This window comes from Dicentrarchus labrax, unplaced genomic scaffold, assembly GCF_905237075.1.
Source record: "Dicentrarchus labrax unplaced genomic scaffold, dlabrax2021, whole genome shotgun sequence".
NCBI lineage: Eukaryota > Metazoa > Chordata > Actinopteri > Moronidae > Dicentrarchus > Dicentrarchus labrax.
The window spans coordinates 23,787,696-23,802,750 of NW_026136711.1; the positions used below are offsets into that span (position 1 = coordinate 23,787,696).

General features: G+C 40.5%; 1 protein-coding gene across 2 annotated transcripts in view; it reads right to left on the bottom strand.

The window, feature by feature from the left end:
* The window catches only part of atg7 (ATG7 autophagy related 7 homolog (S. cerevisiae)), a 66,818-nt gene that overhangs the window by 21,049 nt on the left and 30,714 nt on the right, over window positions 1–15,055 (bottom strand). For both annotated transcript variants that reach the window (XM_051416339.1, XM_051416338.1), the window contains exons 17-18: window positions 14,538–14,618; window positions 9,619–9,741 (exon numbers count right to left, since the gene is read on the bottom strand). In XM_051416339.1, the coding sequence (XP_051272299.1) occupies window positions 9,619–9,741; window positions 14,538–14,618 (204 nt within the window). The remainder of the gene's footprint in view (window positions 1–9,618; window positions 9,742–14,537; window positions 14,619–15,055) is intronic.

Genomic DNA, 15,055 nt, shown 5'->3' on the forward strand with positions numbered 1-15,055 from the left:
ACACTTGACACCGGTACCTGTAACAACATGCCCTTATCAACAGAGCCCTTGGATTTTTTTTAACACTAGGATGTTTTGTCTGAACACACAGTTTGTTGTGAGAACTACAGCGCTAGGGAATTGACAACAATTATTAATTTAGTCTTGTTCCATTTTCTTAAATAGTGAACTTTTTTTTTTTCTGCATTTCATTGTCAGAAGAACAAGAAAATGTCAGACAACACAAATAATCTTAAAAACAAAAAAAAACTAACCTAACATTCATGGTTCTATGGTGCTGAAACTATTTTGGAATCCCTCACATTCATGGTGGAGAGACACACAGGATGTACAATGTTGATGATTATAAAAAATGCATATATTTTTATCTTTTATATCATGATGTCCACATTAAAGAATGCAGTCTCATATTGAGCTGCATACATAAGATGATAAGCCTCTGTAGCAAAATGACCCTCATGATGTGTGAGTGGAGCTTTCGGAGGTGAAAGTCCTTTCTAAAAGTGCAATGCTGACACAGATACGTTAAAAGCTACCGAAGAGGAAGAAGAGTAGGAGCTAAACACGGACGACTAGACAACTACTCAGTCTGTCGCAACCCGGTCATCTGTCTGTCTGCCCATGCATACAGCCAGCTGCCAGGCCAGAAGAAGGCATCACTCTGGACTGGCTGGCGCCGGGGAGGAGAGGCCATGTATAGGAGCAGGGCCACTGTAGGTTTTCCCATGTAGTGAGGGAAAAGTTGGCTATATGGGTCCTATTTATGACTTATGAAAATAACTCCCCTAAGATTAATGATTGATAATTCTGAATTAAACCTCTTTGGGCTCAAGATGTGAGACAGCTGTCCTGGGTGCCAATGCCTCCCCTTTGCCCCCCACCTACAGTACAACTCTTCACCGGCTCCAGCCCTGCACACAAGTGTATTAATAATATACAGCCCACCAAAGTAGTAACCCTGTGAAGTGGAGTAATGTGCTTTCTAAAGAGGTTCAGATCTTATCACCTGCTATTCTACACACTACTCTCTTCATCTGTTTAATCTCTGTTGGAAAAAAAAGAAAAACTTAAATATAGTGCAAAACTAAAAGTAGGGCACAGGTAACCTAATAAGTCACAAATCCAGGGAGAAGTGGAGTTAAAAATAATATAAATTGAGCTTCTTATGGTGACGAAATGAGACAAAAGAACAGAATACATCATTGACTGCATACTAAAATATTAGTGTGTTTTATACTGTATGCATCCTGGGTATTTATATTTGACTGGTATTTTGCTGAAGATAGCAACCTGTAATAAGGGGGACACTAAGCGGCTATGCTAGCTCTGAGGCTCATGTTACCTCAGCTACCGAAACAGGGAGGGTGGAGGGGATTAAAGGAATGATGACATAGCTGGCCCACCTGACCTAAGTGAATATCTGCCCCGACACAGAATGTGTGTTATTTAACAGATGATTTGTCTACCCTCTGTTGTTCAGGAGCAATACAGACCAGAAGGGGATATATAAAACATCTAATCTATGTTTTGTTATTTCAAGATATAGGCCAATTATAATTTTTAACTACAAATTGCAAATTATTTCAATAAGTTATACTTAAAGGGAATGATAAGCCAGAAACGTGCTTGAATGTGTTTGTCAGTGGTCACCAGGAAAGGCTTTGTGTACATGTAGTTTGAGTGTATATTATGGAAGCATAAGACTCTATTACCATATTACCACAGATAGCTAATGAAGAAATGTTCACTAGAAAGTTGAAAAAGAGGCATGAAAAGACAAAGAGGACTAACAAAAATGACATTATCTACTAGGACCACCAGAATCACATGAATACAAACCTTTACCCAAACAAGAGAATAATAACTTTAAGAAGTTAGTAAAAAATCTGGAGAACCAAGAGTCAGGACAGTTGTCAGGTAAATAAGTATTCACAAATATATCCAGGAATCTGTACTACCAAATATACACACATCCACAATGGAAAGAAACCTTCAAAGACTCAGGAGAGGGTTAGGAAGGTTAGCAAGCAAGGTTAAGAGTCAAGCCACTGACTGACACAAAGCTCCTGAATTTAGCCTGTAACGAACTAGGGAGATTTAGACTAACTATGTATAGTGCTGAATGTATATGTAGAGGGAGAAACTATGCACAGAGAGGAAGGATAGGAGGTGTGATGTATCTGTACATAGCTGACATGCATCCCTGCAAGTAGAGCACACATTTATAATTAGCAGTGCATTTGATGTCAAGCAGGCATAGCTGCCATACATACGGGACATAAATACACACGTGCTTAGTATCAGTGATACATGACGACACTGACATACGTGTGTGAGGAAACAAAATGATATATGGTATTTTACCGGTCCCTAATGCTGAAATATAGTTCCAAGAAAACTGACACATGAAAACTATCATTTATTGTGTGCTAAACTGAATACAAAATCCTGTGGTTTGACATGTTTCTGCTTAAAATGAGATGTCGGGTCAGGACATTAGTGCTGAGAGGGACTGTATTTGAGAATTCAAAAGGCACAAAAGACTTTAGAGTGACATTAACCTTAACTCTGTAATTGAGAATAGCTTGTCTTGAACATAAAACCCATTTACAGGGCAAGGGAAGAGAGTGCAAAGGAGGCATGTTCACATCTCATGCATGTGCAATGCAACATACTGTATGTTTGTTTTTGTTGTATGCATATGTTTGACATTTAGGCTGCAGCTAGTAATGGTTTTACTTTTGGATTCATTTTTTAATCGTCTATAAAATGACATAAAATTATGAAACTTTACCACGATTTAAGAAGCCCAAGGTGACATCTTCATATTCCATGGTTAATCTAAGTTGATATTTAATTAACAATGATATTTCTGAGGATGTAACCAATGAACATTAGGCATTTTGATAAATGGCTTAAAAAATACATTTTTGTAAATAGACTATAATAGCTGATAAATTAGTGCTAGTTGTAGTGCCAAAGGTAAGGTTGTACATTTTGGAGGGGTGGAACCCATTCTGTTAATTTCACAAAATGTCTTTATACTCCCCTACAAGAGTAAGATTGGGAAGAAGAAAAGGGTGGGACTTTGATAAACAGACATAAAACTGGCTGTTTTGAAAACATAGCAACACAAGAAATCATTTTTGATTTCACGGTACTTTAAAATTAAGGGATGAAAATGGAAGTACGCAACCATTCAGAGACAGTGGTCGACAAGGGTGTGCGATTTGAAATTAATTACGCCTTTTGAAATGTCTTTCTCACTCTTGTTCCCCATTTTCTCTCTCTCTTTCTCTGTCTCTCTCCATCACTCAGGCTCACTGGAGGGTGCGCAGTGTGCTAATGAAAAAGCAGACTTAATATGTTTTCCCCGAGTCCATCTGGTAATAATTGTAGCATGTAGCAACCGTAGCTGTGTTTGGATAAAGCTCTGACATACATGGGGCCCTCTGACGCTCAAGTTTGTGTGTGTGCGTTTATGTGAGGGTGAGAAAGCGAGAGAGAGAGAGAGAGAAAAGAGGAAAAGAGAATGTGACTGGTGAGAGGAGAGAGTCTATGTAACTGTGTGTGTTTGTGTATGTACATGCTCGCGCTTGTGTGTTTTCCAAGCTGCTGGGTGATGAGCCAACATAACTAAATCAACTTTATCGCCAGCACACTGTTTTACGTAGGGAAGCACAGGCCAGAGCAGGGCCGAGCGTGGGTGGTTGGGTAGCCTCTGCTCCTTCGAGGCATTAGCATGACTAAAGGTGATGATTTGTGGCTTTTGATGGCGTACAGACTGTTATCAGACAGCCAAACACACAGATTTGGAGAAACACAGGTGTCTATATTTTACTGAGCACTGCCTTTGTGTGCTGGAATGAGGCCAAAAAGAGGACTGTGTCAAGTATTTTTATCAAGACAAAGGTTATCTTAACAATGTCAGAGCAAAACATTTAGCAAATAGGGTTGCCCTGAAACTTAATTATCATGTGTTTGATACTCCCAACTGTAAATGTGTCTTATTGACCTGTTCTTGAGCAAGACACTGAAGTCATGATAAGTTGCCGTGGATATCTCGAGTATCAGCTAAAAAACAAATTGGGGGCCTCAGACCCCAAGGAGTCCTGGATGTGGAAACTTCCAGGAAGGTTCCATATTGTTAAGTAGGGATTGATGTAATTTTACAGTGATTTCATTTCAAAATACGAGGGAGAGGACGATGTTGACCAAACACAGGTTACACCCTCAAAAGTGTTATTTCATAACTAAATCCACAAAATACGTAAACTCTCTCTGCGTTACCCAGTTTTAATGGGATAAAATCATATCATTCAAAGGATACTCCTGTACTGAATAATAAAATGTTTTAAATTTAGCTGAGTTTGACATACATATTACAATTTTGTGTTAATCACTTTGTAGGAGTAGCCGTCACTTTATTCAAATGAGACTCATAAAAAATCATGTCACAAGATCAAACCAAAACAAGCAAAAAAGTGTGACAAGTGACACATTCTTCTCTAAGTTCAGCGTAAACGTCTTTATCTTGTGACTTACTGGCAGTGCCGGTTGGAGTAGGTGGAAGGGAGTGGAACATGAACTCTGCAGAAAGACCCTTTGTGCTGAGAGGGTCACACATCCTCTGTATGGGGCATTCACATTTAGACAGATTACTCTGTGTGGGAACACACACTTACACGCAGGAAAATGGCACTGCTGACTGAAAATGATGACGGGAATATTCAGTATGAAGAATGAGCAATGATCATGGGCTTATGGGCTTCCTTTGATATCACATAAAAGCAAGTATGGTGGCACTGGGAAAAATACAATAATCACTCACTCGTTTATAAAATTCACTTATCTGATGTATTAAATTGTTGAAACTAACTTACTTTATAGCATGGCATGGGTGACAATGTGTTTCCTAAACAACAGTGGTAGGGTATTTTCTAAAGGCTGAAATCTTACAATTGGATTATAACTACTTTATGTTTCTCCCTGAAAGAACCAGGAACAATACATCTTATATAATACATATTAGCCTGCCTCCTATATGCGCCTGTATGGATGAATATATACAGTATTTTACATAACTTAATCTGCCAAGCCAAAGACAGTGGGTGGGCGAGAGGTACAGCATCCTGTACAGTACAGACACTCATTTCCTTTCAGGCTCTTTGAGTGTTTGTGTGGATTTGTTCAACCCAGCCCTCTACAGCGAGGTTACATTCAGGAAGGCCAATCAGCCAACACAATACTCTCTTCTGACATGCTAACCCATTTCTACACTACACATAGTTCGCAAAATGGTTGTTAATTGAAAGTAAGACAGATAACCCTTCTAATATCCCTTTTAGACCAACGCGGTGATAAGGGTTGAACGTACCTTGGGAGTCAATCTGAATGGGCCAACCTGGTTCTAATCTACTCCCAAACTGGGTTAGCAAACCAACCACATGACAAGTGAAAAGGGAACGGAAAAAAAGGCATGGCAGCAGTGACATGTGGTAGTCTGAAGACTTGAGTATACATCAAACAAGCTAGGTCCTCCAACGTGCTCATACCTAGAAAATTGCTTATACCTATTACAAATGACCACACTCGGAGCCTGCTGTCATAGCCTCCTCCTGGCTGCATCACAACGCCTCCCTGATCTCTCTCCCCTCTTTCCCCTCTCTCCCCTCACTCCCTGATAAGTGTTTTCTGTCATCATTTCACGACATCATTTGTCTGTGCCTTCCAAAACCCGTACAAATCAGTCATGAGTCATATTTACTACAGCCACTAAAGTGAAATTTGTTGAAACAACTTAATTTATCTTGGGAGGTCTCAGATAGTCTGTTTTGGAAAGTTACAAAAAATGTTGCCGCCGGTAAGGAGGCCTCTGACCCCGTTAGACAATCTGACAAGCACATTGTTTGAAGAATACTGAGGCCTTACACTCTGAGTGTGGTGGAGGTAACAGTGACAAAGACTGCAGTATACAAGGAGAAACTGGTCATACCAAATTGTACAGTAAAAGGAGACAAATCCAGTACAAGAACAGATCATGTTATAAATATTTAAAAATGAGAGTTTGTAATGTTTGATTTTCCTTGCCACAAACATGAATGGTCTCATGAGGCTAGACAGATACAGTGTGTTGTATGCTAAAACAAATGTTCAACAAACTTTCAAAAACATGTAACTAATTTGCCAGACGTCAGATTTATAGTACATTTTCCACACTGCCATGTTCCTACCAGAGTATGAAATCCCAATAGGACTGATCTCATAAAGAAGCCATTCACACTGATTTGTGCATGCTCACACACGCACAAAAGACATGCACACACATAGCTTTCAGTCAGTCTAAACTTTTACCGAACTTGAACTCCCCCAAAACCCTGTGGTGACCGCATAAAAAGTAGTTCTCAGGTTACAAACTCGCCCAAAATAGGCCATAAGTACATAGTACTGCTATCTGGTGACGTAGATTATAGTTTAGAATGGTTACATACACTTGAACGCACGAAAACACACACAGATACACACAGCCTGTAATGAATTGAGTACCATGCTTTAGGGAAAGATAACAATGTAAAAATAAAAAGAATAAGTTATTTAAGCCCACTGTAATCCATGCCCAAACATTTTGTAATATATGACCAATTCCATTATGTTCCTAATCAAACACTGGACTGACACACAGTTTAAAAATCAGAGACCTACAGTACGTCTGACTTGTAAACAAAGGGACACAGGAAAAATGCAAACATTGTTAGTGATGATAAAGGGCTCTCTTTTAGGTAAACCTAAACCCTCTACAAGAGAGTTAGGTCATTAAAAAAGCCACTGGAAGTGATAATCACCATCCAGTGATAATCACCATCCAGTGATGACTCAGGAGGGACCTTTTAAGGACCCTTAAAACCCCTAATTTCGGGCCAGTACTTCTTAAAATATGGAATATGGACCCGAAAGGAGCCACAGGCCTGTTTCTAGTGGGTTCCCGCATGAAATAAGTAATAATATGCTTTCACGAGCGGGAGAAGAACCTCTGTCCCTTCCTGGAATTGGGGGGGGAAAAAAACTCTTAAAGGGACGTCCTCCAAGTGCAGTAGTTTTAGAATAGCTAATCTGTGTACAGGAAACAGGCGCTAAGACTTCTGGCGCTAGTGGGCTGAGCAATCAAAACAATCTCTCCATCTTCTGATTGAAGAGAAAGGGACCTACGCCAGACTCTTCAACACACTTCACTGGGGAGAGGGGGGAGAATCGAGAGGGAAGGAACAATCGCAAGAGATAGAGGGAACGACAGGGAATGAGGTAAAGGTTGATAGCAGGAGATGGAAGGGATAAAGAGTGAGAGAAAGGAAGGAGGCTTAAGAGAGGGGGATAGAGAGTAAGTAAGACGATGGGGAAATACGGAAAAAAACTCAATTATTTTCTTCCTCACTAGCTTCAGCTTTCCTTCCCTTTTACAACTTTCTTTCTCTTCTTTCTCCAGTCTGTCTTCTCCTTGTCCTTTCTCCCTCCACTGTTTCTCTTATCTACACTCCCTTCTCCCTCATATCCCTCTTGCTCCCTTGCTTCTCCCCTCCTCCATCTGTGTGTTATGTGTAGGAGTTGGGGAGAAAGTACGTGGGATTTTCCCACAGCTTGGCAGGACCAGACCCAACCCCACACCCACTCATTTTCTGTCTCTCCCTCCACTCCCTCTGTCTCATGTCAGAGGGGAGTCTTGAGGAAAACCACCCATATTCCACCACCACCAAGTATTCTGGATGTTTGTTGGAACTTTATGCTGCTCGTTGTTCCACAGACATCTACAATGTGCTGCTATGGCGACAGAATAATTAGAAGAAAAATATCTCTGCCTTTGAAGTAAAACAGTATATCTACTATTAAACATTTAATTTGAGAAATCCTACTAATTAAATTTCTACAAAAGGCCTTAGTTTCCAGAAAGTTGTTTTGAAACTATATGAAAAATTTTGTATGGATTTCCCAGGGTCATAAAACTTACTCAGCCATCCATTTTCTGCCCCTTATTCAGGTCCAGGTCCTGGTTGCAACAGGTTAAGCAAGAATGCTCAGAAATCTTTCTCCCCAGCCAGGATGCCCAACCACTCCTGAGGCATTCGCAGGTACTACTCTAACTTTCCCGAGGAGGCCAGAACTACCGTAATAGGTTCATTTAAATGTGAAGGAGCAGTCATTCTAAGCTCCTTCTGGATGTCAGAGCTCTTCACTCTGCTCAGATTCTTTCAATTACCACCCTGAAGTCTTGGCCGTAGGCACATGAATTGGCAGCCAAACTACAAGTTTAATATTAAAGCTCAGTTCCCTCTTCACTACATATGTCTCACACATGCCCAGTGCCGCACCAATTTGTCTTGTCGTACTTCATCATTTCCTCACCAATGGACACAACCAAGATACTTCACCTGGGGTAGCAAAGGATTTCCACCATTTCTGAACATGATTGTCTGAGACTTGGAGGTGACTCACCTACTTGGTTTCATCCTACATCATCTGCAAAAAGCAGAATTGCAATCCTGAGATGACCAAAGTGGACACTCTCTATCCCTCAGCTCTTCCTCAACATTCTAACTATCACAAAGAGAACTGGAGAAAAGGCCCCACTTTGGTGAGCTATTCAGGATCTTTCCAGGAGTGAAGAGCTGGTCTATTGTTCCACAACCAGGACTGAATCTGCATTACTCCTGCTGAATCTGAGGCTCCACAATCAGCCACAACCTCATTTCCAACCAAAAGATTTCCCAGGAAGGTAGCAGTGTGATACTCCAATAACTGGAGCACATGCTCTACTCCGTTTTTTAAAAATGGGAACTGATAACCCATAACATTAAAAAATATCCAGAGCCTACAGCATCTCAGAGAAAATTTGCAAATTTGCAAAATTGCTTTGCTTTCTGTGTTTATTAGTGCCCTCTGCCAGAAAGATGGACAAGGTTTCCCCCGAGTCCTCTGTCTCCTTCACAATGCATATCAGTGAGGTTTAGAAGTTGGTTAAAGTGTTTCTTCTACCAGCAAACAGTATTCCCTGTCTAAGTCAGCAGCTCTCCTCCCTTGCTGAGAGCAGCTCAGATGGAGGCTAAGATTAGCCTCTGTGAGTCTTTCTCCAGAGCCTCCATGAACTCAGCTCCCAAGTTTTCACTTCTGAGGGCACAAAAATGTCCTACAGGCCTTCTGATACCTGTCTGCTGACTGAAGAGAACAAACCGGCCCCAAATGCTTCTTTAGCTTGACGGCCTCCTTCACCACTGCTGTCCACCAGAAGTTCCTTGGTTTGCTGCTATGGCCAGCACCATGGAACCCCAACCACCCTCCACCCCCTCTTCCCCTATTATGGACAAGATTACTCCAAAACACAAAACAACTGTCCATCAAATGTATAAAATACATAAACATAAATATCAATTTCTCTCATAAAAAAAAGAGGGTGACACTGTGTTTTTATCCATTTACATGTTGACACCGTGGCCTGTGTCCCTTAGCGCATCAGGTTGTGTGTGTATGTGTGTGTGTGTGTGTGTGTGTGTGTGTGTGTGTCTGTGTGTCTGTGTGTGTGTGTGTGTGTGTGTCTGTGCTGGTATTTGCCGGTGAATTTGAGTGAATTACCTCTGCAGCCTGTGTCTCCTGATGCAACAGGGTCAGCCCTGTCAGGTCTTCCAGGAATGAGTGGGAAGAATTAAAAACCTTGGACAGGAAGTTGAAACCCTCTCTCTCATAATTGTCAAGGACCTGGACCAAAAAAAAAAAAAAACAGAACATAAACAAAAGACATCTCCAGGTGATTTAACAGGAAATGTAATGTCTATACAACTGAAACACACAATTTATATCACTGTACTGGTCCAAGGTGCATGTTGAGTATCATATTGGGAAGCCTATGTTTTTCTTATGTCTAACACTTCTACCTTTCATTGAAATCAATGTGTAAACAACAACAGTCAACCCACAAGACAAAAACAGAGAAAAGAATAAAGAATAGAATAAAAACAAGCAACTGTATGTATTTATGGAGGTCCTTTGTGTTTGTTACTGAGGTGCATGCCTATAAATGCTACACATTTGTTCTACACAGTTATAGATTTGAAGGTGCTTGAAGATTCCTTAACCTGAAAGAGTAAATAGCCAAAGCCTGTGCTGGAAAGAAATTTGCTCAGGTGGTCAGGAGTTGAAACTGCAAAGGGTGAAAAAGCTTCCCCAACATAAATGTGAAGAGGAGCACTTTACTTTAATATTACACCTTGTCCAAAACATTTCTAAAAGTGTTTTTCTTCACCAACCATTAGATGCTTTCAATCAGTTTTGAATCTGACGTACACGAGTGGAAGGCTGAGTCATGCTAACGCATCAGGACTAAAAACACTGAGATGGCAAAGGCAATATTCTCTCAAAAGAGGACAATAATGATCTTTTAATGGTTTAAAAAACTTTTACTCTGCTCCATAGGCACAACCTGTGTAACACCACCACGCTGAAATGTTTACTTTGATCTTGTAACAGTACTGATTTCAAATATGTTCACCTTCTTTTCAAAACACAGACAGCACACACCACACACACACACACACAGATCCTCTGCCCTCTCGACTACCTTCCTAGGCTTGGCGAAGCCTTTCATTGACGCCCACAGACCCTCCTCTGCAGGTGTAGAGTTACCTCTGCCTCAGACATCAACACACTGTGTGAATCAATGCCTACACATGTGTGTGTGTGTGTGTGTGTGTGTGTGTGTGTGTGTGTGTTCGCAGACTGACCTGGCGTCTAGTCTTGGTGCCAGACACACCGCACACAATACACACTGACTTGTCCCTCGTTCATCTTTTCAACTTCTCTTTTCTTTCCTTCCTTCTCTTTTATTTCTTTGATTCTCCATTTCCATCCATGGGATCCATTACATGAGACACCAACGGCCAAAACCCACTTTGTTGAAATAAAGCTGCTCACAACACAGAAAGCTACGTGATAACTGTGAGGATCGTGTGATAACGTCAACCATGACTTATACAAACAGCCAGTCCTATGGCACAGTTTTAGTTTTGAGTTTCAGACTGTACTTTTTTTTTTTTTATTATGACAAAAAGTTTGCAGCTACATCAAATATTGCATGCATTTTGAGATTCTTTCATAAAGATGTAAAACAATGCAGTGTGACAGCACTTTTACTTTCTTGTTTAGTTCATACCACCTGACCTGATAAACAACAGAAATTATTTGTAGAACATTTTTTTGGCAAGGGTAAGAAAACCTTATTCCTTATGGAGCCACATTAATCTCCACCCTCTTGCTTTATTTGACAGTGCTGAGGTCTTTTTTTTGTTTGTGGAACCATAATGTGTGTACTAACTGAAAGTTTCAACTGTAGTCTGTGTGTGCGTGTGTCCTTAAACATATCAAAGACACAATGGGTGGTCCTGGTGGCTAATAGGGGGTTTAAGAACATAGTTGACTGTTTTTCAAAGAATATATAGAAGACGCTTTGCACTGACAGTCACATAGATTTAAATACATCCCATATTTATTAACTGTTAAAGAAGCAGAGCAAGAGAAGATATCAGAATACAACAGTGGTTTAATATAACAATGGTGTATGTTTTTTGACAGATGTACAAATACCGTTCTTAGTTAGTGGTTTTGCCATGATGTGACACTTACTGTACACCAACCAGTATTATGAGTAAACACTTCCTGGTGACTCAGTGGCTTTGACTTCCCCTGTTAACATGTACGGTCAACCAGCCAGGTTAGACACATACCTTAAAAACGCACAAAATCCATACTGACTCATTAAGTAACCACTCAGGCCTTATGGTATTCCGGACCATCAGCACACTTTACAGGAAGCAAAGCTCGTAAAGTGTGTGTAGTTAACGCTATGTGGTTTCTGTAATACACATATGTGTCTACAGTACATGTAAAAACAGCACATAGGAAATAAAATGTTATGGGTTATTTATTCTACAATTAATCATAACATTTGTATAAATTACACTGGTATAAATGTAAACAGCATTACAGGTTACTATTAAAGCTGTCTTAAAGCTCTCAGGTACCATACAGTACAGAATAATCTGTGTTTTTGAAATATTGTGTGATTCCTGAAAGAAACATTCCTAATTTATTGTAACTTTGCAATGGCTTCACCTGAAAATTAACATAACTGTGATATACATTATGGTTGCAACTAGGGATTATTTATATTATCAACTGGGCTATAAAATCTATTATGTTTTAAATTAAATTAACATTTAGTCTATAAAAAGTCCAAGGTGAGCTCTTTAAATTGCTTGTTTTGTTTAACAATCTAAAACCCAAACATTGAATTTAAAATAGAGAAAAGCATCAAATTCTCAGCTGAAATTTAATCACTGTCACATAATCACAAATTATTTGATGGATTTTAATCTTTAGCAAGAATTTTCACATCTATAAAACATTATTGAGATAGGTGCCGGATACAAAATTCAACCAAAACACAACAGAAAGGTACCTGCACGCTAAAATCAGGTTTTAATCTTTCCAATCTGTGACACGAGGACAATTTATTTTAAGTTTAAAACAGCTCCAGAGATTCAGATGGAAGGAAACCCTTTAAAGAGAAACACTGAGTGCCCAGTTCAGTGTAGTTCAGTGTCAAGACTTTTCACTACAAATGTAAAAAATGTTTTTGCTATTAATAGTGGTAGCATATTTGGTTGTGTTAGTGTGTTAGTACAAGTAGTTGTAGTAAGAGGTGTCTGGCACGGTTTAAGACAAAGCCACGTCAGCTTTGATTTACTCTCTGGCGTGTAGTTTTATTGGCTTGCAGCCCCAGAAAGAGTTAGGAAATGCACACACACACGCGCAAACGCGCACGCGCACATGCACACACACACACACACACACACACACACACACACACACACACACACACACACACACACACACACACACACACACACACACACGCAGAGTGAAAAGGCCCAACTCTACAGGAACTGCTCCAGCCCAGACAGGGGCTGAATTGTTTTGTTTCCATAGTGACCTGGCAGCACACAGCTGACTGCGGCAGGAATACACACAGACAGACATGCACTCACTCACATACACACTCACAGAAGACAAAGACAGACACACACACACACACAAACGCACACACATTACAGTGAACGGACTGATAGATGGACAGAGGGACACACAAAGGGACGAGAGATATGGGGGAGGGAGAACAGGAAGAGAGAGAAGGTAGAGGACAGAGGAGAGGGTGAAATAGGAGTAGGCTGGTAAAAGCAAAGGAGTGAAAGGCAGATAAGCAAATGCAAAACAGAGAGGGAAAATGTGTGTGTGGGTGGGATTAAGAGAACCAAAACATATTCAACAATTTCACTACATAACCTTTATTCCTGCCTCAGCAAAGGATCGTCTTTCTTAACCCATGTTGTTCATTGTTCCCGACTTCACAGGCTTTACCCAACCCCTATCAAGCCTTATGAACCCTCCGTGCAAACCGAATAATCTCATCAGTCACACAGGCAGAATCATGACACCTTAAGATGTGGTGGAGCTTCTTACTTTTTTTTTTTTTTTCAGAAGCAGCGTAGGTGGAGAAAAGTTTAAACTTTTAGACTACAAGCTAGCCACTCCCTCCCCCACTCAGCCCATTGGTTTCTCCCTCCCTGTGTCTCCCTCGCTCCGTCTTCACATGAAAGTGATAGATCTGGGGCTTTATGACCTCTTTATAGACACAAAGACTGCATTGAGATCAGGGGAGAAAGAGAGAGTGAACCAGCCCTACACTCACCAAACACCCTTTCTTCAGCCCTGCACTTCCTCTCTTTACCCCCCCCCATCTTGCCTTTTCTCCCTTTTTAAACTTTCTCTCCAAGATGTGCCCCCCCCCACACACACCCCTCCTGGCCTTACACTAATGTAACCAATCATATCGCTGGACGCTGCTAACCACAGGGCCATCTGCGGCAATGATTGGCCAGCTGGCTATGGACCAATTACAATGCGGTAAAAACACACAAGGGCAACTTCTCCCACCCCACTTGGCTGATTTGGGATATGCAGACCCTTCAACAACCCATCTTCACATGCACACACACACACACACACACACACACACACACTGCAGTGGTGGGAGCTAATTCCACTCATACGACAGACACTGACATCAATGAGCAACTGCTGCCTGATTGTTACCATATGGTTTTACCAGCTTTTCTGTGTGTGTGTGTGTTTTGTGTGTGTGTGTGTGTGTGTCTTCAGTATTCCTCAAGGAACATTTCAACACAGCTCCACTGACTTAACAATGTAGAAATGGGAGGGATGGGAATCCCCTCTATTTCTGCTAAGGCTGCAATTTGTGTTTGAAAACAATGTTGCTACATAGTAACAGAATCTAATCTAACCTGCCTATCTGCTTCTATCTTTCAATCTTTCTAGCAAATTAGAGTTTACTGTATAACACTGTCTTGTTAGAAAATGTTGTTAATAGATGTGAAACAAGCTATTTTGGACGATTCAGTAACAATTTATATGCTACTTACAATGGGTGAGCAGGCAGTGCATTTGTCAAAAGCCAGGCTGGCAGGCAGGACGTTATCGAACCTCGAAAGAAAACCACGGATCTGTAGAAGAGGAATCAACACGTCAAAAACTGACAGAAAACAGAGGAGCAAAATAGCATAACAGCACTAAGAAAGGGGACTTTCAAAACCATATTCATAAAATTTACAAACACTGCTAATTTACTATAACTGGACACAAAAAAGACATTAACAATAAGGAGACACATGTTGATGAAAACAAAAGTTAAAAAAGAAGTATATGAGTTTATTGAATGTTAAATTACTGCCTTCTGGACAGAAAGTTTTCCATTTGTGAGAGAAGTTAAGTTCCCTTGATACCTTTAGTCCTAGTAAGATGTGAATGTAAATGTAACAGTAGTGAAGTAATAAACATTAAATCTGTGGGCTGAACATTTTGAAACAGTTTGACTTTCTGTTTTCTACATTTTAAAATTATGCCTAGAGCGCCCTCTGGTGTCTACAGGGGCTACAGTCTT